This window comes from Pleurodeles waltl, chromosome 8, assembly GCF_031143425.1.
Source record: "Pleurodeles waltl isolate 20211129_DDA chromosome 8, aPleWal1.hap1.20221129, whole genome shotgun sequence".
Classification (NCBI taxonomy): Eukaryota; Metazoa; Chordata; class Amphibia; order Caudata; family Salamandridae; genus Pleurodeles; species Pleurodeles waltl.
Genome location: NC_090447.1, coordinates 1,193,026,124 through 1,193,051,975, shown reverse-complemented (window position 1 = coordinate 1,193,051,975; position 25,852 = coordinate 1,193,026,124). Strand labels below are relative to the sequence as shown.

Genomic DNA, 25,852 nt, shown 5'->3' with positions numbered 1-25,852 from the left:
GTTTTACCTGTTCTCACTCTTGCCAGCGGTGACGTGTACAACAAGTCCACCCATTTGACCCAATCTTCACCCATTCCCATACGGAGCATCACTGCTCTCAAGTAGTCCCATCTGATCGAGTCAAATGCCTTCTCAAAATCCACCGCGAGCAACACCCCTGCTGCAGGTTTCATGTCGCTAGGCATATTCAGGACCGCAAAGAGACGTCTCAGGTTTAAGGAGGTGCTGCGATTCGGGACGAAACCATTCTGGTCTACATGTACCAGAGTTGGTACAAGAGGGAGTAGACGGTTGGCCAAGATCTTGCTTAGTATTTTAAAATCACTGTTTAGCATTGACAGGGGGCGGAAGTCAGTCACCGAAGGTTGCCTAGATTTTGTCTTAGGGAGTGGGACTACCATTGCCTCTCTCATGGTGCACGGCATTATCCCATTCTGTAGCGATTCTGTATACATCTCTACCAACTGGGGGGTCAGTTGCTTCTCGAATTTTTTATAAAAGTCCATGGGGAGGCCGTCTGTTCCCGGGGTCTTCCCTGAGGCTAATTGAGCTATAGCTTCACCGACCTCTGCCGCCGTCACTGGGCCCCCCAGCCTATCCCTGTCTCCGGCCATCAGGCTCGTTATAGGTATATGTTGTAGGTAATTATCAAACACCTCCGTACTGATTTCAGCCGGTTTTCCATATAAAAAGGTGTAATATTCCTTGAATGCATCATTTACAGGGCCTGGTCTACTCCTGCATGACCCTTCCTTATCCAGCACATTCGTGATGGGCTCAGCCTCTCCACCCGGCCTCACCAACCAGGCTAACATTTTCCCAGACCTACCCTCTTCAGATTGTAGGGAGGCAAAGTATTTTTGTGTGCTGTGACATCTAAGTTGTTCTTCAATCTGGGAATGGTCCCTCTTTGCCTGAGTATATTTCTCATTTACTAGTGTGCCAGTCCCCTGAGTAAGTTCTCCCTCATGTATTATCTTCTCTAGCGTAGTCAGCTCCCTTTCAAGTGTGCGTCTCACTCCGGCCGATTGTCCAAGACAAAAACCCCTTGTCACCACCTTGAGGGCCTCCCATTCCGTAGATCTAGAGGTGGTGGATCCACTGTTAAATTGAATATGGTCAGTCAGGTGCTGTCTCAGGGCGTCTCTATATGCTGGGTCCTCAAGTGCTGTAGGGGATAATCTCCAGGCCGGAATGGGGGGCCTAATCTCTGCTGCCCTCCATGTTACCAATAGGGGGCTGTGGTCGGACAGTGTACGGCCCAGATATTCTGAGTGAACCATCCCACGTGCAAGGTCAGCCGTACACCCCACCCTGTCGATTCTGGTGTGGAGTCGATGAAGGCCCGAATAATATGAGTAATCCCTGTCGTGTAAGTGTTGTTCCCGCCATATATCCACTAGCCTCCAGTAGCTCATCCATTCACTAAGTTTCCCAGCTATCTTACTTGATATTGCACCCTGTAGTGGGGGGGAGGATCTATCCAAGTCTACATCTAATATACTATTGAAGTCCCCTCCAACCAAAAGCTCTCCTCTCCTCTGGCGGGTGAGGTGGCTCGATAATTTCGTCAAAAAGGGGATCTGGTCTTGATTTGGGGCATACATGCAGCACAGGACAATCGGTGTGCCGGATAGCCGGCCCTCCAGAATCACGAACCTCCCCTCACGATCTATGTTGGAAGCTTCTATCTCTAGGGGAACCCCTGCACGGATCCAGATCATTACTCCCCTTGCGTACGCTGAGTACTCTGTTGCGAACACCCGCCCCCTCCACCTACGTCTCAATCTCTCAGGTTCACCAGCCGCCAGGTGGGTCTCCTGTAGCATTGCTACCTGTATATTCCTCCTTTTTAAATAAGCCAGTATTTTGTGTCGCTTGGCCGGTGACCCCATCCCTCTAACGTTCCACGTTAAGAAATTGTATTCTGCCATGTTGGTGATTTTTAAATTTACATTGGCTACTCTTTGCTACTTTTACCGTCTGCTGTCCCCTGATCCTTAGTGAAGCACTGTTGTTACGCAACCATTCACCACCCCTTGCCATCCTAACTTGTAACTGCTTATCCCAACTCCCCCTCCCCAGGGCACCTCTCAAACAGTAGGCTGCCCAAAAACAGAAAAAACACCCGTGCAACAGTGCAGCATGTTTCATCTTTTAGTTGCAGTTCTCGCCAGTCCACCTGTACAGGCGAGATTCCAGTAGGGGGGTGGCCCTGCACGGAGGGGCCATTAGAGCACCATTTGCGCCCGCCCCGGGGTATCCGGTAAGCCTCTGGGCCTCAGAGGTCATCCGCAGTCTGTGGGGTCACTACCGGGGCCTGCACCGAGCTGCTCGAGCCCCCCGCCGATAACATCACAGTCTCGTCTGATTCACCGCCTGAGTCCTCCCGGGGGGTTCCCTCTCCGTTCACACGGGCCGCTGCCTCCAGAGCTGCTCTTCTGCCACTTTCTTTTTGGTTCCGGGATGGCGCCAAGCGTGGGCGACTTCGGGTCTGTCTTCCCCTGGGGGGCCGGCGCGGCCCACCCCCGGTCGGGCCCCCCCTCCTGAGCCGCTCTGTCTGGGTCCCATGAGTTTCCAGCCATTCCCATGCCTCCTCCGGGGATTGAAGAAATGTTGTTTTACTGTCAAGCATTACTTTCAGCTTAGCCGGGTACAGCAACGAATATTGTATACCTTCGTCCCTTAGGGCCCTTTTGACTGCCATGTATGAGGCACGCTTACTCTGTACCTCTACTGTAAAGTCCGGGAACAGCGTGACTTCGCCATTTGCTACCTTAAATGGGCCCTCTTCACGCGCCCTTTGTAGCAAGATGTCCCTGTCTCTATAGTGCAGTAATCTTGCGATCACCACTCGGGGGGCCTGCCCGGCGCCAGGGGCCTCGCAGGCACGCAGTGCGCTCTCTCCAGAGTGTAGAATGAAGTCAGCCGGCCCGGTGCCACTACTGTGCTCAACCATTTTTCCAGGAATTCTACCATATTTGATCCTTCTGCCCCCTCCGGGAGGCCCACCACTCGCACGTTATTCCGCCGGCTTCTCCCCTCTGCGTCCTCAGCTCTTCGCTCTAGTCGCATCACTCTATCTCTGAGATGCGACATTTCGGCCTGCAGGTCTTTTTGTTTTGGTGCGATGTCGGCCAGTGTGGTTTCTGTCTCTTTGACTCTGTCCGATAATTTGTGATGGTCACCCCTCAAGAGGCCCAGTTCAACCGCGACCTGATTGATGTTGTGTTGCAGTGTTAACTTAGTGTCTTCTATCGCACCCAATATTTTGTCCAGGGTGTCCTGTACATCGACCTGCGATGGACCCCGCACGTCCCCCCCCCGCGCCCGGGGGCCGCTGTGCCGTCCATGACTTTAGCCCTGTGGCGGTTCTTAGGGGACATCGATTACGTAGGAGATCGTCCCCCCCCAGTGGCGAATCCGACCACAGTGCGTTAGCTCAGGGGATCCCCCATCTAGGACTTCCGTCTCAAGCGCAGTTCAAGGCCTGCAGGGGCCGCCAGGTAGAATCTCATCAGCACCAGAGACCCGAACTTTCTCGCTCTGGATCCCCGTGGACTCGGGGCGCGTTGCGCCAGGACACGAGGCGCCACACCAGTTCGATCACAGTAGTTGCCACTTCAGGGGCCGGGCCGGTCCTGTCAGGCAGGACGCCCACTATCGACCATCCCCCGCGGTGGGCCACCGCGCGGAGTACCGCGGACCGCTCCCAACCCGTTTCGGCAGGCGAGCCCTGCCAGGCAGTTCATCCACTCTTAAGGAGGTGCTGAAAAGCGCAGCTTCGCTGTGCCTTATCCCCGGGCCATCGGCCGTCCGCCGTTACTCAGTTCCTCGATTGGCATGCTCCAGTCGGGGTCACCCCGGGATTCTCATCTCCCCAGATGCAGCTGGGCGATCCTTCATGCTCTGTGGCCCGGGGCCCTCCATGCTAGTTCTAAGTTCAGGGGCCAGCGCCCCATACGCGCAGTAGGCCACCACGGGCACGACCATCCAACAGGGGGTCCCCCTATCCGCTGATTGTCTCGCTCGGCCGAGGGTCCGGTATTTTCCTCAAGGGCGGCCCTCCCGGGGCCCGGCACGTTCCGCAGGAGTGTGCCGGTGCTCAAAGTGGGTGTCCGCTACACCAGAGGCCCCTTCCGCCAGACACAGCGTGCCGCATGCAGGGGCGGCGCCACAGCAAGGCTCCCGGCAGCCGGGCCCCCCGTCAGGCCCAGGGGCTCCGGTCGTTTCTCCTTACTTGCAAGGGTGGGGCCGGAGGGCCCGCAAGCACCTCCGGTCGCCGTCACACCGTCCTCCGCGGTCTCGGGAACACAAGGCTTTCCACGAACAGCCCTGCAGCAACCCCCAGGCAGGAGGGGGGCCGCCCCGTCTCCCCAGCCGCGGTCGGCTGGCTCCCCCTCAAATGGCGTGCGGTCCCACGCCCAGCCGCGTGTCCGCTCACTCGCTCAGTCCGGCTTCCGACATTAACGCAGCGACAGACCCAAGGCCGAGGGGCCCGCCGGCCGCCTCCGACGGGCTCGTTCTGGGCTCCACCGGTGCTCGGGTCGCCCACACGGGTCCCCGCACTCGCTCCCCGTCAATTTGCCCCGGGGGGAGGCCCAGGATAACAGGAGAAGTTTAGGCCCCTCCGGAGCAGACGGATCAAGCGTGCGCCATCTTTGGCTTCGTGACCACGCCATTAGGGCAGCCTGATCATTCAACATGATTTTATTTCCATATCTAACCTCGTTGATGATAAAACTGTTGTTTCCTCAATTTGCCCTCAGGCTTCTCCCTCTTTTGCAAGGTGTTGGCAAAATGGATTTGTTAGACATACGGAGATATCAGCATGTGGGGGAAACAATCACGCTTTTTTTCGGATGCACATAGAGTTGCACGTGTTCTTTTTTCTTATCAGCAGATCCATAGCAACTGCAGCCCTGACGACGACTATAGGATCCTGAGTCTGGTCAATCATGTGTCATTTTAGCTGACTCTTGATACACCACCACACCCATCAAAACATTCTGTAAACCCTGGGCCATCAGTGAAGTTACCTTGTGGGTGGCTATCAAAGGAACTCTAGAACATTATTTTAATTAGAATGATGGTGGGGAACAAATCTGGAGCATGGTGTGGGATGTGGCGAAGACTGTGGTCAGGGGAGAATTAATAGCCCATACATCTAATTCTATATGATTATTAAAGACAAATAGACAGATGTAGAAGCCTAGTTGAAACAACCAGGAGCCCAACACAAAATAGACTGCTCTCAAAGGAGATGCAGGGAACTGAGAAAAGTTAGGAGTAAATTAGAACAACTATTGATAAAGAAGTCAGCCAGAAATATGTTACATGTTAAGGGTAATAATGCTGGAGTGATTCTGACCTATAAACTAAGAAAAACACAGATGAAAATCCTATTAATTTCCTTATAGATGATAATGGTATCATATACACTGATAGTGAAATTTATAGGCAATTTTCACTCCTATTATTCAATACTTTATCACTCTTCAAACCTTAATTCCATTAAAACAAGATGCTTATTTAACTGAGTATTCCTTCTCACCAGACGAACTAATCGACTTCAACTCACTAGAAATACAAGTGATGGCAGAGGAAGTCAGTACGGACATTAAAAATGTACTCAAATATAAAGCCCTAGAGCCTGATGGCTTTTTGGTATCTTTTTGAACAGCTTATTTTGACATGCTGATCGAGATTCTATTCAAACTTTACAATTATTTCCGGACTTTTCGTTCAGTAACAAATTCCATGATGAAATTCACTAGTGCTCTTATGTTTTAATGTGTGAGGTTACAAAGTTTAGATCTTCAGTTAGGCCATTGGAATTTGACTTGATAGTGACATGGACCAGTTGTGCTAAGACTAGATCTAAGGTGACCCCTCCAACACACCACGGGCCGAATATGAGAAATGTGGTACTGCATCCAATGCATCGCCACTTTTCTAGCACCCCTTAGCCCTCCCTACCTCCAGCATGTGTGAGCTGTATTTAAAATACAGTTCTCCATGGTGCAGGGCAGGGGTAATAGCATCAAGATTTTGACGCTATTGATGTACTGTGCAGGATTAGCGCCAACATTTTCGTACTAGTACATAGGGGCACATTGAAAACAATCATGTGGCCCCTTTTAATGCCTGGTCTGTGCAGGCATTAAAAATAGCTGCTAAAAATAGTGGGAACGCCCCCTTGAATACATTATGCCTGGCGAAGGCATAATGTGGCCCAAGGGGTTAAAAAGTGGTATAATGCATGCATTGCGCCACTGTAAATATGGCGCAGTGAATTTGGCCTCGCTGGGCCACATTAGCATCATAAAAAATTACGCTAATGTGGTGCTAGGCCCTCTTAAATCTGGCCCCAAGTGCTTGCCTTCGCATTCTAGGAGCAAGGGCGGAGACCAAGGACACAATAAGATTTATTTGACGATGACTGAAAAGAAAGTCTGTTACTGCTACTGCTGAAGGACCCAGGAGGTGGACTACCGGATGTGGAAAGAATCTGCCCTGTTCAGTCATAGATCTTGTTCAGTGAGACCTGCATTAATTGCCTATTTTCCACCTGCTGCAATCCCATGTAGATGTCTAGCTTTATCAGGCATACTCTTGTACCCACTCCCAATGCTATCTTTCCTCCTGCAAATGAAGGGCTATGGATTCCATTTCAACGCCCTCCCCTCCCCACCCTTCTGAATAAACTGCTAGCCCCAAGAACTGTGATTTCTACTTTCCAGTGAAGTCTTCCACCAGCAAAAACATTCCAAAGTAAATTCTGATATCAAACTGCAGTTGGCTACCTTGGGCATTACTTCATTACTGTACCACCTACTGACTTGTGTAAGTTCAAGGACACAATGCAGTTACAGAGAAACTTGTGATACATAGATTTAAAGTTTAACGCCATACTATTTCTTTAAGTTACTAGGTACAGTGCCTTAACAACAATAGCGTTATCCCTGTTATACGAAGCATAACACTGCTTCCACAGTCTGTGTATTACAAGCGATACAAGTACCGACTGATCTGGATGTTCTGTCCCACACGACCCTTCAGAAGTAAGCCTTAACCGGTGAAGGTCAAAGTCTGTATGGGGGTAATTGGCATTTGAGTGAGCTTGCAGCATCTATGGCACCAGTATGTCGAATCAGATACAAAATATTTGTAACAAGAATTGCCAATCTGCCCATGATTCAAACAGACCCCAGAGAACTGGTATGGCAAATGGGGAATGCAGGGGGTGTCTTATGACTCACAAAGTCCACAGGAATGTCAGCAGTCAGAAGCTTCTCTTTCTTACCCATCGAGGTTTTCAATACTATGAAGAAGCGGGAACACTGGGAGAAAGGAGACTTAGGAAGGGAAATAGCAGTTGGGAGGATGGACTTCCACTCAGATCAATGAGGGTTTGAAATGCTGCTTAGCAATAACTACCTCTGATCCTAAAAGATGAAAGATGTGATTTAGAATCACTGCCATTACTTTAGAAATGATTCTGGGTAGCATATGATTACAATGATACCTTCTCTAGAACTGTATTTACATAGATAATCTATAAACAGCAAGTGAGCTTTCTGATTCTTGCTCAATAAATACACATAATTCAGATCTTTATAAGCAAATAAAAGGATATCATATTGGCACTTCAGGCACTCAGATTATAGATTCTCCGCTCAGGGAACGTTTTGTGGAAACTGTTGCATGACCATTTCTTGCAATTAAATCCATGTGTTGAGATGGAGCGTTCTGGTTGGCTGAGGCTGGGCTCTAGCCAAGCAGAGCTCACCACTCCCGTCAGGAGTGGGTGATTACACTCACTGTATAACCTGCGCTCACCCTTGTGTAGCTGGGCACAGAGCAGTCAGGCTTATCATGGGGGCAATGTGTAAATTAATGGCACAGCAATGCTGCACAACAATTACGCTGAGGGTCACAAAAGAGACTTCTCACGAGGTGTATGTAAATACGTTTTATATTCAACACACACATTAACACAACATGAATAACACGTAACTCTGGGCAGCAATCACCATTTGAAACAATACTAGCAGTACTAGTAAACAACAGTATGCACATGTGAGAAAAATAATACATTCCATCCCAGCACCCACATGAGGTGCCAAAATTTGTCAGCACAAGACCCTGGTTCACAACAATAGCAGCAATATGTACATACAGAGGCAATGCAGCACTTTAAATGAGCTCCATAGCTTGGGCCGCATGGGTAAAACCTAATGTCATCAGTGTAAGTCTTCTGGCAATAAATAACGTGTCTGGCAACACCATAATTCAGTGTAACAGCCACCCACAATCGCTCCCACACACTCACTCTGCACCACCAAGCAGTGCCACAAATATTGCATAAACTCACTTCCAGGACCCTAATGTGGTGCACTGATATCCAGCTGTTTAGCTGTCACTGCTCTAGCAGACCCCCCCCCCACTTGTGCCCCAAACCCTTCCTCCGCCTTCTAACTGGCCCTACTACCCCACCTCCCACTAGCTGAAGATAAGAACAGCCTTTCCCCAGGTGCTAAGCTGCACACGGCTGGAGTCACACTGGAAAGGAAGCAATGCCAAAAGAGTTGATAATAGTCACAAAGGGAGGTTTGCCCCCCACTCTGGAAGTTCACTGAGAGGTCTGCACACCGTGCCTTCCGGGGTGGGTCCAGGTCTGCAAAGCACAGGGGGAGGGTCGTTGGGGGACACACGCTGGTCACAGTAGCGCCAAGCTGAGCCAGGCAATCTAATACATAATAGTTACCAAATCCTGCACCTCCCTGGGAGGAAGCACAACGTCTGGGGTGCAATGACTTGAGATGCCCCAGACGGTTCCAGTTGCACACAAAGAGATACCAATCCTCTCCTCCTTTGATGGAGGCGCTCCGTCAGGTATGCAATGACTTGAGTCACACAGGACAATTCCGATCACAAACACAAAGTGCTCGATGCCGTTACCTCCCTGAAATGAGGCACAACGTCTGGTGCATGATGACTGGAGTTGCACCAGACAGGTTCAATTGCACACAAAAGTGTTCAATGTCGTACATCCCTGGAATGAGGCAGACGTCTCGTGCGAGATGACTTGAGTCGCACCAGACGATCCTTGAGCATGCTCATGAAGGCTTCTGCTGGACCTGGCCCTTTTTGCAGGGTCATCCCCAAACTTTTTGCCTCCTTCCTCCTATTTTTTCTGACCACTTTTTGTTGGCTTTAGGACTCTAGGCACTTTCCCACTGCTAACTAGTGCTAAAGTGCATATGCTCTCTGTGTACATTGTATTGGTGATTGGCATTTCCATGATTGGCATATTTGGTTTACTAGTAAGTCCCTAGTAAAATGCACTAGAGGTACCCATGGCCTGTAAATCAAATGCTACTAGTGGGCCTGCAGCACTGATTGTGCAACCCATATATGTAGCCCTGTAAACATGGCTCAGAACTGCCACTGAAGTGTCTGTGTGTGTAGTTTTAGACTGCCAATTCGACCTGGTATGTGTACCCACTTGCCAGGCCAAACCTTCCCATTTTATACATGTAAGGGACCCCTTAGGTAGGCCCTAGGTAGCCCCATAGGCAGGGTGCAGTGTGTGTTAAAGGTAGGACATGCAGTGATATGTTTGTCCTAACAGTGAAATACTGCCCAAATTCAGTTTTCGCTGTTGCAAGGCCTATCTCTCTCATAGGTTAACATGGGGGCTGCCTTCATATAACTTAAGTGCAGTTTCCCTTTGGGAGCAGATTGAGACTTGGAGTTTGGTGTCTCTGAACTCACAAGTTAAAAATACAACTTTTGGTAATGTTGTTTTTTAAATTGTCAGTTTGAAAATGCCACTTTTAGAAAGTGGGCATTTTGTTGCTTAAACCAACCTGTGACTCTGCCTGCTTGTGTTTTCCCTGTTGGGTCAGACTGACAGTTGGTCTGTTAATGAATCGTCCCTAGATTGTAACACAAAGAGAGCTGGGGTGTAGCCTGCATATACTGATGGGCCACCTGGGCTAAAGTGGAGGAAGGAGTGGTCACTTACACCCAAATGGGCCCTCACACAATGCAGTCTCCAACCCACTGGTGTGAGTCTGGAGCCAGGCCTGGGCAGGACAGGATCTGGTGAACAACAGAGACTTTGCTTCGAAGTTTGCCTACTTCAAAGGTGGAAAGGGGTTTTAGTAGTGGACCCCAAACCCCAGACTTTCAGATTACTTGTGGATTCAAGAGGAACCTATCCCTTTGCCTGTGACTGTGCTTTGCTGGGTTGGCCTTCAGTTGCTGCCTCTGCCTGAAAGAGGACAAAGACCGGACTTTGTGGTATATTCCTGCATGTGAAGTGTCTCCAAGGGCTTGGACAGAGCTTGCCTCCTGTTTTGAAGTCTCAGGGCCATCAAAGACTTTCTCTGACAGCATCTGGACTCTCTGCTGAGACTCCTGCCATGCGAAGTGGTGCCCTATCCAGTCCCTGGGCCTTTGAAAGGTGAAGCTGGTAGAACAAGGACTGAAATCCACACACAGGAAGCCGTGCGGGGAGAATTTCGACGCACCACCTGAAATGCGGCTGTAAAAACAACACCACCTGCCTCGCGGCTGAAATTGATGCACCAACTGCATCGCGGCTGGGAAATCGGTGCATCACCTGCATCGCGGCTGTAGAAAAGACACAGCACCTGCTTGCGGCTGCTGAAGGCGATGGGCAACCCACACAGATCGGTTTTCCATCGCTGTGCGGCCGGATTTCTCACGCATAATCGCTGGGCGTCAAAAACAATCTGAACCTGTGCAGATTCGAGGTGCCCCATCCCGAAATCAACGCATCACTCTCTTGCGGGAGAGAAAAATGATGCATCATCTATCCGACTGGAGAAGAAACGATGCACAGCCTCACTTGCGAGTAAGGAATCAACACACGGCTGAATTTTCTGACGCACGCTCGCCCATGATGCTTTATTTTGTATGTAAACCAGGTACCTTGTGTAACAACATTTCTATTGTTTTCTATGTAAGACTCCTATTATTTTTAAAATTCATATCTTGACTTGTGTATGTTGGATTTTTGTCATTTTGGTCTTGTTTGATTTAGATAAATATTACCTATTTTTCTAAACTGGTGTGGTGTCCATTTTGTAGTGTTTTCACTGTACTACTGTTTGTGTTGGTACAAATACTTTACTCATTGTTTTTCAGATAAGCCTGACTGCTTGTGCCAAGCTACCAAGGGGGTGAGCAGGGGTTGTCTTAGGAGTGTAACTCCCTTACCCTGACTAGAATGAGGGTCCCTGCTTGGACAGAGTGCAAACTGACTACCAACCAGGGGCCCCATTTCTAACAACTTCTAATTCCATGTCTCGCTGGAATGATGCAAGTTAATCAAGGCCGCACAAAGTAGGATACAGCACTACTCCTGGGAGGCCCACACCTCCGAGTGTCTTTATCTATGACATGGACACTGCACACAATAAGCAAGTGAGTCGGTGTCAAATGAGAGAAATGCAACACACTCAAGAAAGACGGGCCAAGCGGGGTCCCGCACCAGTGAATCTTCTCACGACAAACCAGCCACTTATGCGTGTAATGGGCCTACGATGAAGGACACACTCTTTGAAATTCGGGCAATACTTTGAAGGCACCAGGCAAAAAATGATCTCCAGAAAGTATACTTGCTTCAGCGCTCGCACCACTGCTACCCAATAAAGTCCAGCCGATGATGCAAATACTTACGTTGGCACCGCTCTTCAGATGACACCGGTGGAAGGTGTAGGTGCTTCATGGGAGGTATTTATGTCCCTGAGACCTCCACAAGAGAACAGGGGGCACACCATCGTACCCTTGGAGAGCACACTTCAGGGTGCCACACTGCAACAACCAGTTTGCCCAAGCCAACCACAATGTGGGAAGGGTGCACGGTCCCTTCCTGGGGGCAGTAAATACTCGTTGTGCACAACCGAGTACTCTGGCAGAATGCACCACGCAGTCCAGCGTCTCCATCCCACGTTCCTGCAAGTGTAGCTCTAAGTTCCTTGGGTGTAGTACCAGTAGATATACTGAAGTGTGCCCTTGAAGTTGGGGGTGGTTCAAACGGTTCCCCTTTGAACCACAGATGCCCCCACCCTAAATTTCCTTCCTGGCTTCCATGGGGCCATGGAATGCAGAATGTAATCTTTAGTGGGACCATATTCTGGCTTAGAGAGGCCAGGTGTCAAAACATCTCCTTCCAATCTATCCAGCCAGACCCTCAACTGGCAAAGCCCTGCCCAAGGTTTATGGCTGTTGCTGGGGAATGCACAGATGTGCTTTCCCCAGCCTCCATTGAGAGGGAGTTTGAATTAAAAGGCACCAAAAGAGAGATTTTAGAACATAGTCATGCCCACATCTTAAGAGTGGCATTTCTAGAGCATTACTGACAAAACCGCCTGTACCATGGGAAGGGCTTTGTTGTTGTAAATCCAATGATAGTAAAGACCATGAGGCTATTCCACTGCCATCCACTGTTGCAGTTCAGGATCAACTGTAACCTATACCCATGTTAACCTATGGGCCGAGCAGCTCTCATGTGTAGTGAAAACACACATGAGTATTCTTTCACTACTTGGGCACATGTGCCCTGGCGCATGCACAAGCCTGTAGGGGTAGGCTGGACACAAGTTAAAGGACACCACACAGGTGCAAGTGCACCCATTCAGGCCTGCTGTGATCGGCCACGTACATTGGAGCACACCAGTGTGCATATGTGCACATATTGGTCAGAGCCACTTTCCTGGCATAGGTAAGAAGGTGCTTGCTTTTACACTGTATTCACAGTGGGAAAGCTCCCAGGGCCCCAAAGGCACTTTAAACCTCATTGTGCAAGTGTGCACCTACTGTCCCACTGTGTCAGGCTCAGTGTACACTGAAATACCATTGCGCAAGTGGGCACATACTGGTAATCAATGGCAGACCCGGTCTCTTATTGTACACCATTGGGCCAGTGCGCACATAGTGACCTGCCAGGCCAGGTCCAGCACAGGTCAAAATACCAATGCAAGGGTGCCCACTGTGGCCCGCAGTGGCAGGTCCACACTGATTAGTGCTACTTCCCACCATGCGTAGGAAGGGTGCTTGCACTTTCACACTTTACTCACAGTGGGGCAGTGCCCCGGGCACTGAGCCCACCTCCAGGGAATCAACAAAACCTATGAGATGGTCCAATTCCCTTCATAGGGAGACTCCAAGTGGTGGCTCTTCCTTGCTTGGGGAGGAAACACCCTGGTGTCCCTGCCCTGCCTTACACTTACCACCCTCGCTGCCCTTCTGGGGGCACCTGAGGGGTAGCGTAAGGTGTGTTCAGGGTTGGCCAAGACATGAGAGATGCCACCCTGGACGCAGGCACACCTGCACCTCCACAGGGTTGCACTGTCAGGTCTGAAATGTGTGATTAGAAGGTTGTTTGTTTTCACTTGATCATTTGCAGTAGATAAACATACAAACTGTACATAGTCTTCAAATCCTTGCATTCAAAAGTTCAGGGGTACCAAAATGACTACACCACTACGGCAATCCCTCCAAAACTCCAAGCGGGTACAGTAATGAGTTCCAAAAGCTTGAGCTCAGCAAATTCTAGCAACAAGATACAGAGCAAGAAGCCAAACAAACAGGAAGTGTTCGTACTCGTCACAGGAGATATTGTAAGGATATATTCACTATGTTTGTTAAAGATAACTTTCTTCTTCCAGCCTTTCACTTATCTTTCATGTATCTGTACGCCATCCTTCTTGAGTGAATATATTGTTTTAGTGGCCATATCTGAGCATAAGGTATAAGCAAATAATATATGTAGAACTAGATGTCTAAGAATGTATGGAGGCAAGAAAAATTAAAACAGGTCTTAAACAAAATTACTGTGAGCAACTGGTCTTTTAATTCCATCTGCAACTATTAACACCCATAACTGTCCCCCTCCTACTAGTGATGCCTACAGAGCTGACTTTCCAGCTACTGACAGTTTAAAGCAATACCTTACATATCAGCCATCCAAAATTAATGCTGATGGGTCTTCCGGGTATGCTAATTTTCCTGTGTGACTCCTGTGGTTTGTAAAGTGTGATCAGTATGGTGCTAGAAGGACCCACACCTTTGAAAGAAGACCAGTGTGTGCTTTGAATTTTTTCTGTAATTTAACATTAACCATGCAAGCCTTGGTGATCTTCAAGATAAAATCCATCAGTAGTTCCTATCGAGGTTTCCTACCCTAATAGGCTGTTTACTTCACGCCTCAGACTGAAGAAATCCTCACAAGACTTTGCTCACTGCTCTTTCGGTCCAATGTCCCCAGGTCACCACCAAAAAGCTATCCTGGTGCTTTTCATCCTTCTTCACGAGAAGCAAATGCTTTACGCAATGGTGATAATTGGAAAACTGCGGAAGTATAAAGGGCAACAAACCTGGTCTTACAAGGCATTCCTCTATCAACATTTTAAATGCAGAAGTTCTTAATATTTTTTCCAGGTAGCACAGAAGGCAGAGGTCCATCCACTAAGAGTATCATGAGAATTGTGACCATTGACACTCAGCATTAAGCCTCATTATAAGTAGTGTCGTAGTTTGGACTCTTGCTCTGAGCAAGACTGCTGGTTTAAGGATGACAGTACTTTTGTTTGTAGGTGACTGCGTCTTTCCTACAACAAGTCGCAACTGTTGTCCCAACCTTTCCAGCTCACTAGCAGCACCTCACCAGAAACACTATAGTAAAAGGTGATTTATGGCAGCCGTTTACGCATGGACTCGAAAATAAGATATCTCAGGGAATGTGGTGGTTAAACGGAGATTACCCATTTCTCACAGACATATTATGTCTCATACAAACAAAGGCAATAACACAGATGCAGTGAAGTTATAATAGTTTTTATTTAACATAACTGCAATTTGCGATAAATTGCATGGACTGCAATGATTAGGAAAATGAATATAGCAAGTAACAGTATTGTGAAGAAGAGTCATTGTTATGAAGACCCCCACCATTTTGCAATACATGAAAGAGATATACAAGATGGAATATGCCCTAAAACCCTAATGTGAATAGGCCTAATCTCCTACCTAAAGGAGAGCTGGGTTTGCTAAACCTAATCTGCCGAAGCCGTGTCCATGAGAGGAGCCCCCAACCCTCGTTACCTTGGAATGAGGTCTCTATCTCAGACTCCGCAGGGACACGAAGAATGGGTCAGCGTCAAGATGACTGCAGCATCGGTATCAGCGATGGTGGCGATGCCCTCTGGTCGGAATCCCTCTGATTATCTGTCTAAAGTGTGATGTATTTATACAGATCTACAAGGTCCCCTGACATAGGTGTATTCCTAAACAATAGATAACAGGCATGCTTGGGATGGCAATTAATATCAACAATCCCTCGAAAGTATAGAGAGGGAAAATCCCTAAGTGTGAACACCTACTGTTTGTTTGTCTTTGGTGCTTGATCTTGACGCCTTGGCGCGGTGACACTGATAATGGAACTCATAACAAGTGGCCTAACTATAAACAAGGCAGCCATCTTAGAAGCAATAAATAATTAAATGGGCTAAAACGGAGCAAGCTAAGTAGGTTAAAAGTCACTAGGTGACGGGGGCACGAGTCTACAAGCCAGAGGCTAAGCTAACTCCTGTTATCCCATTAAAACAAACTAGGATTCACCACAGTAGATGCTGTTTTTCTATGCCTTGATTATCCTGATATTTTACGTCCCACATCATTTAACACTTGGCCTACTGTAATGCTGTCAAAGTATAACACTAAACTTCTTACAGCGCCTGTTCTGCTAATTGCTGGTTCAGGGTTGCTGAACCTTTGCCGAGGTTTCGAAATAGCTAAAGAGTCCTCCTTTATAGCAATTCAAACCTCTGATAATCCATAAACATATTGGCTAAATATCCTTTGAGACAGTCCCTGTAGACATTGACTGATGGATCGTGTTCCTTATGTTTACACCTGGAATAGTTACTGCATTATGCTTATGGATGTCTTCCAGAATCCAGATGATACACAAATGCTGTCCAGGAAGAGGTGGCTAAAGTATGGATACATAAACTCAGGGTTTTAGGATAGATTTGACTAAAGAAGGGACAGGTGTGGGATTGAATCGTAGCATCATTTTGCTTTAATCTGCACCACGCTGTCTATAGAAAGAACCATTGAAACCATTATCAGACAATGCAGATGTCCCATTCATCCATGAAAAGAAGACTCTAAGCAGGCTCCATCACCTGGATCAGTATGACAATATCAACATATTTCTAGATACTATGCAGAGAATCACACTTCCAAAGTGGCTAGTTTGCTCATAACGTGTTGATTGCATTAAATCGAAGAAATTAATAACTCAGATAGCCAGACTTATGATACCTTTAAGGCGCTGATGATTCTGAACTCACTTGTTTTACCTTGCCTTTCTCTTAGCCATGGGGAGACAGCACAAACTCGCTGAAACATGGTCCAAAGAGCCATAGGCCTAGATTCTGCAACAGAGAGCAAGCATTCAAGCAGTGGAGAAGGGGGCCAACAACTGTGTTATGGTACGAATATGTGCCCCAGGCAGGACAAATAGCTGAGATGGGGATTTCCTGAGGGGCACAGATTGGAAATGGGTAAAGATGTTTTCAAGTAAGGCTGTCTGATTGCTAAGGAGATCATTTCGACAGTGGCGAACAGTTTGCTGATCTGCTGGGGGTCAGAAGCTGTGGCCTCTGCCACCATGCCAGCAAGCTGAATACCCTGTTTAAAAACACTGCCTCCCAGCTGGAGTTGTGTTGCAATGAAGGGAACCATTACCGGGAGGGCTTCCATCCCAGGAATACACGTTTGCTGAGCAGGCACCAAGCTTTGAACACACGCTTGGCAAATGTTTTTGTTTAGACAAAACTCTCTCCCAATGTAGTAGTTTGTGTTTTGTTTTTTAATTAAAAATCAAATGCTGCTATACAGTTTTCTCCCTGCGCATAGCGGTCATTCCACATTTTCCCTGTCCACATCTCCCCTGCTGTTCATGGCAGATTTGAGCAGGAAAATGGCATTGTGACTTCTACTATGATCCGGCCGCTCTGTGGCGGATAGACCCTGGGTAGGGTTATGATTGGTTGAGGCAACTGAGGCCTTGACTATGGTTACCCAGAGGTTTCACACCTCTTAATGGGGTGGGGAAACTCCTGGGATGGCAGACAGGCATTCTGCATCTTTCCAATGTTTGTCCTGCTCTGTCCAAGCACTAAATGAGTGTTGCAGACATTGTATTAGTACTAGTGTGACATTATGTCATCCTTACTAATCTCATTTTGTCAATCTCCGTATTTAATTAAAATGTAAATGATATTTAAAATCTTGAATTGCCATGCTGTTCATCACACTTTGAGCATACCAGATGAAGCAACCACCATGACTGTTTTGAAACCAAAGAAATACCATACATTTCTGTGGCAGAGGTTACTCAACAATTTGTTTATGATTGCAGCTTAATATGAAGCTAAAACCAATTTGGTATGTCAGTGTAATCTCTGTACAATCCACAATCATTAGTCAAAAGAAAGGATTAGGCATTTAATCAGTTCCAGAGCTATACCCTTAATTCATAGAGAACCAGGAATCCCGGGGGCACGTTTACTAAACATTCATGTAACGCAGGCCAACAAGCAAAATTGCTGCGTTGTGCTGCTTTACACAAAAGATAGCGGCCAGAAATGCTCCATATTTACAAATATATGAGTTTTTTCCACTTGAGCTGGCACACTCACTGTGTGCAGCCTAGCTCCCATGGCATGGTGTAAGGGTGCCTGAGTTATAAGCAGGAGTGTTTTTGCGAAGGAAGGGACACCTTAGAGGCATTTTCCAGTTTCTGTGTGTGCTGCAGAATGCACACCACATGAGGCAAGACAAAAATAACCAGGAGAAATAACTATATGTCTCCTTGTTATTCCTCACTTGGAAAGACGTAACATTTTGACAATTCCCAGGGTTACAGGTCTTTGTAAATCTGAGAATGAGCCAAAATCCATGGGTGAATGCAGGTGAATGCCCAAGATCCACCCATGGAACTCCTCCCAAATAGAAATGTAACTTAACGCTGTGAAAGCAGTTGCCTTGCGTTACATTTCTTTACATTGCCATGCAAGGCCACACAAATGAGGCCTTGCATGGCTTTGCATGCAGTAATGAAGCATTTGTGTTGTCCCTGCGCCACCTTCGGTGACACAAGGTTAAGGCAAAGGCTTCATAAATATAAGCCACTGTTTCTATCATATGGTGTAGGTTAAAACTGTCATCTGTACGTGTATCCAGGAGTTTACTGCAATTAGCTTATTCTTAACTGTGGTTATAGTTTATGCAAACGTTTGTGAATTAGATTAGTGTTAGTGTCTTTTGTTGTGTCTATCAAGTATTTAAGTTAGTTGGTATTTAAAAGTGAGATTAGGAGAAATTTATTTATTGATCTGCACTTCTTGTTGTTGAGGGCTCTATCGCACCAGTTGACCTGGGTGGCTACCATTACTGACGTACAACGAGAAGTTTATGTCTTTACTTACTACTACAATATCCCCTAATATCTCACAAATGTTCTGCACCATAAAGAGTTGCTCCAACTCCTGGGGGCATATTTAAGATCCCCTAGTGCCATCCTAACGCCACATTAGCGTAATTTTATTTACGCAAATGTGGCATGAGTAGGCCAAAAACGCTGCGCAATGTTTACAAGGTGGCACAATGCATACATTGCACCACCTTGTAATCCTTTGTGCTACATTATGCCTGTCCAAGGCATCATGTATGCAAAGGAGGCCTTCCCCCGTTAGGGAGGGCCAAAATATTGGTGCAAGGAAATCTAAGAGATTTCATTGCAGCATTTCTACGGCGCTTTTAATGCCTGCTCAGAGCCGGTGTTAAAAGGAGGATTCCATTGGTTACAATGGGCCTGTGGGTGCTTTGCAGGATTAGTGTCAGAACATTTGACGCTAATCCTGCAAAGCACCGGAATAACGTAAAAAATTCTGACACTAGTCCTCTAACTACCGCCATGGTGTGCCGTATTTTAAATACGGCACACACATGGTGGCATGTACTAAAGGGCACAAAAAAGGTGGTGCTGAACTGTGTGCAGCACCATTTTTCTTAAATATGCTCCTTAGTTTCTTTATTATTAAACATAATTTTTCTGTTGTGTGCTTGATAAATGGTGATATATTTCTGTTAGAGGGTCTTTGTTGTTTTGTGGCTGTGCTCAATGCTGGCTCATTCCAATAGTCTGAGTTATTAGGTCCTTCAAATACATAAATTTACATCCCAGGCATAGGCATTTAACAACCATGTGTTTTTAGGATCTCGCCTTTTGGCTGGAACCTTCATATGCTGATTATGTGTAACTTGGTTTTCGATCAGTGATTGGTCTGTTAAGTGCCTAGAAAGCTGGCATCTTCGGGTCTCAGTGTTCTTTATTGTTTTTCATCTCTGTGTGGTTTAGCAGACTCAATATATGTATATATAACATTTTGGGGCTAATTTGGAGTATGGCGGAGATGGTACTTAGGGCATGATTTATGGAAAGTTAGCTCCGCTTTTACATCATTTCTTGATGCAAAAGCAGCGCAAACTTACAATATATAATTTTGTAAGTTTGAGCAGCATTTGTGTCAAAAAATGACATAAAGGCGGCGCTAACTTTCCATAAATCAGGCCCTTAGTTGCAAAGGCAATGGATTACCCTCTCTGCCAAACTGAATGTCCCCATGCCTGATATACAGACGGGCGTAACAAAAGTATGTCAGCATGGGAGACTTCTCCATCTCCATTGCTGAGATACACCTTTGATGGCTCGTTGGAGCAAGGACTGTCGGAGGTTTGACCATTCAACCGCTGGGCTAATTCAGAGTTGGTGGTCAAATGGCCAGTTTTCATTGTCCATCACTGCTTGGTAAAACTTGGCTGGAAGGTGCAAGATGTGAGGACATTAGTTTTTTTTTTTTTCAAAAATGAAAACCCAGTTTGGGATATTGTTTTTGAGAATACAAAAATATGTTAAAAGTTTGATGGACAGTAACGACGTGCTAACTGTGCCATTTGTCAACTTTTTTTTAATGCATTGACAGGAAACTCTGTGACAACAGCTTCTGCTAATGTTAAGAGATGTCCGCTGTGCTGGTGGACATCTCTAAATCTGGAGTACGGTTACTCCACCAGGGCAACAGATTATTTAAGTACTTCACCCCAACACAGTAAATAACATACTCCAATATTGAAATCAGCCCCTCTTCAAATAAAAATGCATGGTGCATTTTGCTGACGTGTTTCAAGACAAACTTTATTTATGTTTTCCCATATCTGCTTCCAGGTGCCATGCAGCTAATCTCAATGGTGTATACTACAAGAATGGAAACTACAGTGGCGCCTATGACAATGGTGTGATATGGTCAACTTGGCGAGGACTTTGGTACTCATTAAAATATGCAGCAATGAAGATCAGACCTACGTCCTTTCTTCAAACAGGAAGTGGGAATGGAATCAACGGCTAAAACTAATTATTATCTAGAGGTACCGTAAATGTAATCTCAATGGCAAAATAAGCAGAGGAACAAGCAGCACGCAGTGCTTTTAACTACCGAACTACCACTGAAATTGTTATAATTCAACATGAGACGATCAAAACAAGTTCCAATAAACACTTTTTTTTCAGATTTTTGTCTTCAGTCTGTCATCTTCTATTTAGTATTTTGACTTGCATGTCTCATTTTTCAAGTATCTCCTTGCACTGGTGCACTCAGCTCAGCCTAGAGCTAACGCAGGCCTCCTTGCACCATGGTGCAAGGGTGTCTGAGTTGCAGGCAGGACTGATTTTATGCAGGAAGGAACACCTTCCTGCACAAAAACGATCCTTAGAGGTGTTTCCTCTTTCTAACTGTGCTGCACAACGCAGCACGCTTAAAAGGAGGAAGTAAGGAGGAGCAATAAAAATATTTCTCCTTGTTGCGCCTCTATCGGGAAGGTGTAGCATTTTGATGCATTCCCCGGTTTACTGGTCTTAGTAAATCTGGAAATGAACTGAAATCCATGGGTAAATGCATGAGAACACCCATGCTTCACCCATGGAACCCCTTCCGAGCACAGAGTAACACATAGTGGCCTTATGTTGCTTGGATAAATCTGACTTAAGGATTGTGTTGCCCTTGCAACACCATGAGTGAGTCAAGGGCAGCGTAATACTGTGATAAATCTGGCCCCAGGTTTGGTTCCAGAAGAGATGGCTTGTCATATTTATTGATGGATTGTGTTTTACTATATACATTTAATTGCTGCGACTTAAATATGCCAATAAAAATAGTTTAGGCAATGGTTAAATCAATTGCATCACTCTTGTTTTTTGTTCGAAGTACCCTCTGGTTTTGCTTGCTCCTATGGGTTGTCAGTCTGATTGCAAATCAGTTAGACTATCTCCTTGCGTATTTATTCCCAAACCTAGGTTTACACTCTGTAAGTTTGATTCTATTGCATATGTAAATCTGACTTGCATGCACAAATTCGCTAAAGTTAAGGGTGCAGGGTATTCAGAAAAAGTGACCTACACTTGTAAACACTTTTACTCATGTCCAATTTTACCCCATAAAGACATTGTGTTGCATATGAGTAAGTCCCACAAAAGGGGTGGGGAGTGTGCATTCCAGGAACAAAATCACCCGGGTAAGTTTAGGAACACTGTGGTACTCTCAAGCTCCTCTCTGGCCACTTTATACCCAGGAAATGTTTTGAAATATACTCCTGCTAAGGGCAGGATGAAAATGGAAAGGGAACACCCCCAAAATTGATGGGGGTTTAGCAGAAGCTGTTTCTACAAAGGAGGAAATATGTCAACATGTAGGAGAAAAATGTGACATTGTATAAAGAAGAGGATATGTACCATGTATAATGGTACAAAAAATGGCACATGCAGTAAAGCCTCCGTACTGGCGAAAAAATAAATTCAGAAACATTTCTCAGTAGAATCTGGAATCCTGTGAACGGCCATACTTCTACTTCAGTAGCTTCACTGTGCCCTGTTAGAACGTATATAACTTGTAAATATAAATCCAAAAGGATTATGAATGCATTTTTAAAAAACGCACTCATTAAAATCAAAGGTGTTATTGAAAAAAACAAATTCAATGTAAAATCGAGGAAGGGTCTGTGGAGGAGGAATCGACTTGTGGTTAAAACCCTTAAAAAGTACATTGACAATGTCAATGGTTTTCGATATAGTAGCCTTCATATAGTACACAGGACAGTCTTGCAGTCAAAATAAGTATAGACAGGAAACAAGCATTGGCAAACCCAATCGGTCTTGCTTTGACAATGTTTGTTTAAATTCTTTCTTTTCCTCCTATTCTCATTTAGAAGGTTACGTACATATTGTTTTAATTTACATTTTTTGCATTTAAGGCCTAATGTACCTACAAGCAGGTCTCAAACAGTGGGTGCAAACTGTACACTAACGTCAATATTTATACTTTTTTTAGTGCTGCATTTTCGCCGCTTTGTGACACAAAAGTGGCGCAAACTTACAAAATACAATTGTATTTTGTAAGTTTGAGCCGCTTTTGCGTCAAAAAATGATGCAAACGCAGCGCTAAAAAAGTATAAATACGGGCCTAAATCTTTGTAACCTGGCTTTCATTTTGTGATGCGACCTACTAGTACATAGCCAAATCAAACAGGTTCGTCAAAACACCCTACCTAATGAATATTATTTAGAAGGTCGCTTTTTGCAACCCTTCCAGTTGGTAATGAACACAGGGTTAGCTGCTTTCAAAGAAGAGCAGACCTCCATCCCTGCTTTCCCCAATGGAGAACTTGTTTCTTAAAAGGAGCTCATGTGCCTTGGACCACTGTCTGTTACTCCGAGGCTACCAGGCATAGTGCACAAATATTTAGCGAACCAGACACCACCCCAACCACGGTGTTTGTATATGCTCAATGGTTTGCAATTTCGATTGTGGTTACAAACCACTAATACCCAGTTCACATCTCTTAACTGTGATTCAGTACAAGGAGCAGAACCCTTTTTGCGAGTCATGAGACTCCTAGCAGCCACGTCTCCCACGGATTCCAGTACAGTCCTCTTCTGTGCAGCGGGTTCTCCGACAAAGGATGGAACCCTGCTTCAGCCTTTTGTGTCCTTGAGATCGTGCAGCCAGCCAGCCAACTGACTCTAGGAGTCTAGCAAGTGGCTAGAGGAATAATCCTCAGTCCTTTGCACAGGAATACACCAGCCTTCCACTTCTTTTTCTCTTCTGGTCACTTCTAAACTGAAGAAGTATTCTGAAGAGCTGGTGGTAAGGTGCCATTTTTATCTAGTGCTCTAGGCAGTGATTGGTGACTTTTCTAAGCCCATTCGATTTAATTTTCCCAACATTATCTATCCTACTTTTGCAACAATTCATGCTTTACTTGACTGTAAACTATTCTGGAAGCCTTTTTTCAAAATGGTAGAAGTCAGGCTACTTCACCACAGCCCCTAGTACCATCCCAGATCCAGGGCTATGGCAGCAAGGAACCACCACCTCTTCCTGATTTGGGAACCGCCCTTCCCTCTACTGGAAGCAGATACAAATCTTGGATAAACCACTGATAAAAGCCTCCTACCACACCAGGCTCTTCCTGGCCTTTCCATGTCAAACATGTGGTTTCAGGCTGAGTTCTTCATGAAACTATCTGTTCGTGTCCACTGGCAAATGGTGCATCAGAGTTACTTATCTGTTCAGTGATTGCTATTTCAATCTTCCTGTCTTTAGAAACGTGGCTATTGTTTTTTGACAGAGCTGCTCCCACAGCTCATCAGGATTCCATTTACTGCCACTAGGAAGAAAGAAATCCAGCAGAACTGGTTTATAATTGCCTGGCTGTCAGGTAGTACAAAGCATGAGATTTAAAAGTTACTTTTCCCACTACAAATATCAAAATATACTTTTCACCACCAAAATAGATTTTATAGCAGTAAAAAAAAAAGGGGGGGGTGCATATTTACAAGTCCTGTGGCACTGGGCAGCGCAAGTGACCTTGCTGAGCTGCCCTGTGCCACAAGGAAAGGGCAGAAATGCACCATATTTACAAGATATGGTGCATTTCTGTCCTTTCTCCCTGCACTGGTGTAAAAATTGCTGCCTAGCACCAATTCAGGCACCCTTGGCACCAAGGTGTATGGGTGTCTGCGCTGTAGACAGGATTGTTTTTGTGCAGGAAGCAAGACCTTCCTGCACAAAAACAATCCAGAGAGGCACTTTCCTCTTTCTATGTGTGCTGTAGAATGCAGCACACACAGCACCCAACATTGTTGGGAATGCTACAGGCCTCCTTGAAGGGCTAAGAGGCCCATTGTTTGGCCTTCCACATGACCAGCACACAAAATGGGTGGAACATATTTCTTTACATACTTAACAACTACCCTTATCCTGACAGATTTGTTTTCAAGGTCCACCTGCTTCTCTTACTGTATAATTTTTTCCTTTTAGAAATAATCTTTAGGCTATGAGTTTGATTCTGCTCCAGGACCTGCTCGTCCATCATTTCTTCCACACATTGTACATCAGCCACCTATGACTGTGAGCTCATATCTCAGCTTTTGCTGCTTATGGCTCACTTCTTTGAAAGAGCTGATTCTTATGTTCATCAACCATGGAACACGCAGATTGGTTCAGGTGATTTATTTGTGCCTCAAGACCCTTCGCACCAGAAGTGTACACAGGGAGCACATCCTCAGTTGTTCCTCCCACAGTTCACCTTCTCCCAAATCCCCCAACAGTCTCCAAGCACATTCACCAGTTATAACTTCAACATTCTACCCACGAGCTGGCAATGGCTTTGGAGGACCTATTAAATAATTTACATACCTAGACATAACATTGATCTTCTATTTCAAATCACTGATGAATTTTTGGTACCTCGTTCAACGTTCTTAGGCTGAGAGTTCTGTTGCACCTTAGCAGCTTACTCTCCCTGCTCTATAGTCTGCCGAATAGTCTTTACACTTATTGATTAGAGATTTAAAATTCAAGTCTTTGTTCCACTCCCTCTGCTGCCTGTCACCTTGCTGGCTAGTTAATACCAACCTTTTGTTGTATTGCCAAGTGGTGCCTGCTTAACAAACGTTCAGGACTCAGTTTCTCTCTATGGTAATTGATATGTCAGCTACCTAGGTTGGCGCATTGCAAAAAGCAAAAACGATGAGTGTCTTTTAGGCTGCTATGATGCAATGGCTGTGGGCCATCTCTACTTGGTAACTTTCAACCTCTACAACCCTATCAAGCCATAAACATTGGCTGCCTTGTTATGACTTTTGTTTGTTATAACAGTAAGCCCTGCTTAGCCAGTGCACATGGCCTACAGCAGTCCACCCCTGAGTAAAAGCTACGTGGTGGGCCTTGTCTGCACTCCTCATTAACCTCCATAGTCACACCTGGCCACATTTATTAGATAATGCCCGTCCCACCTACCTGTTTTATTCATAAACCAGCAGTTGGTCACTGTCAGAAAGGTTGTTCCATCTTAATGCTCACACAACCCCTGTTCCTTAATGCCTGTTCTTCAGATCATGAATTTTTTTTATTGCTGGGGTGCACATAGGTTTCTTTTTGTATTCCATACTTTGGTCCATGTTACTTTCAAATATGTGGCCCTGGGCCCCTACACTTCACTGCTGCACTAAAAACCTTAGTGAATTACTGCAGTTTGTGCGAATCACTATGAATGTCATGCATATTCAATTGATCAGGCTCTGTCCACCTCTCCAATACAAGAGCTTAGTTGCTTATTTCAGGTGAGCACTGAAGCCCTTGTTGAGACTCCCACACCAAGGACCTCAGTCCCTGACGCTCATCCTTAG

At 46.0% G+C, this 25,852-nt stretch overlaps 1 protein-coding gene across 1 annotated transcript in view; it reads left to right on the top strand.

Moving 5' to 3' along the window:
- The window catches only part of LOC138250515 (fibrinogen-like protein 1), a 227,151-nt gene extending 206,473 nt beyond the window's left edge, over positions 1-20,678 (top strand). Inside the window, exon 8 of the mRNA XM_069205465.1 lies at positions 20,336-20,678. Within this exon, the coding sequence (XP_069061566.1) occupies positions 20,336-20,516 (181 nt within the window). The 3' untranslated portion in view covers positions 20,517-20,678. The remainder of the gene's footprint in view (positions 1-20,335) is intronic.
- Positions 20,679-25,852: the final 5,174 nt, after the last annotated feature.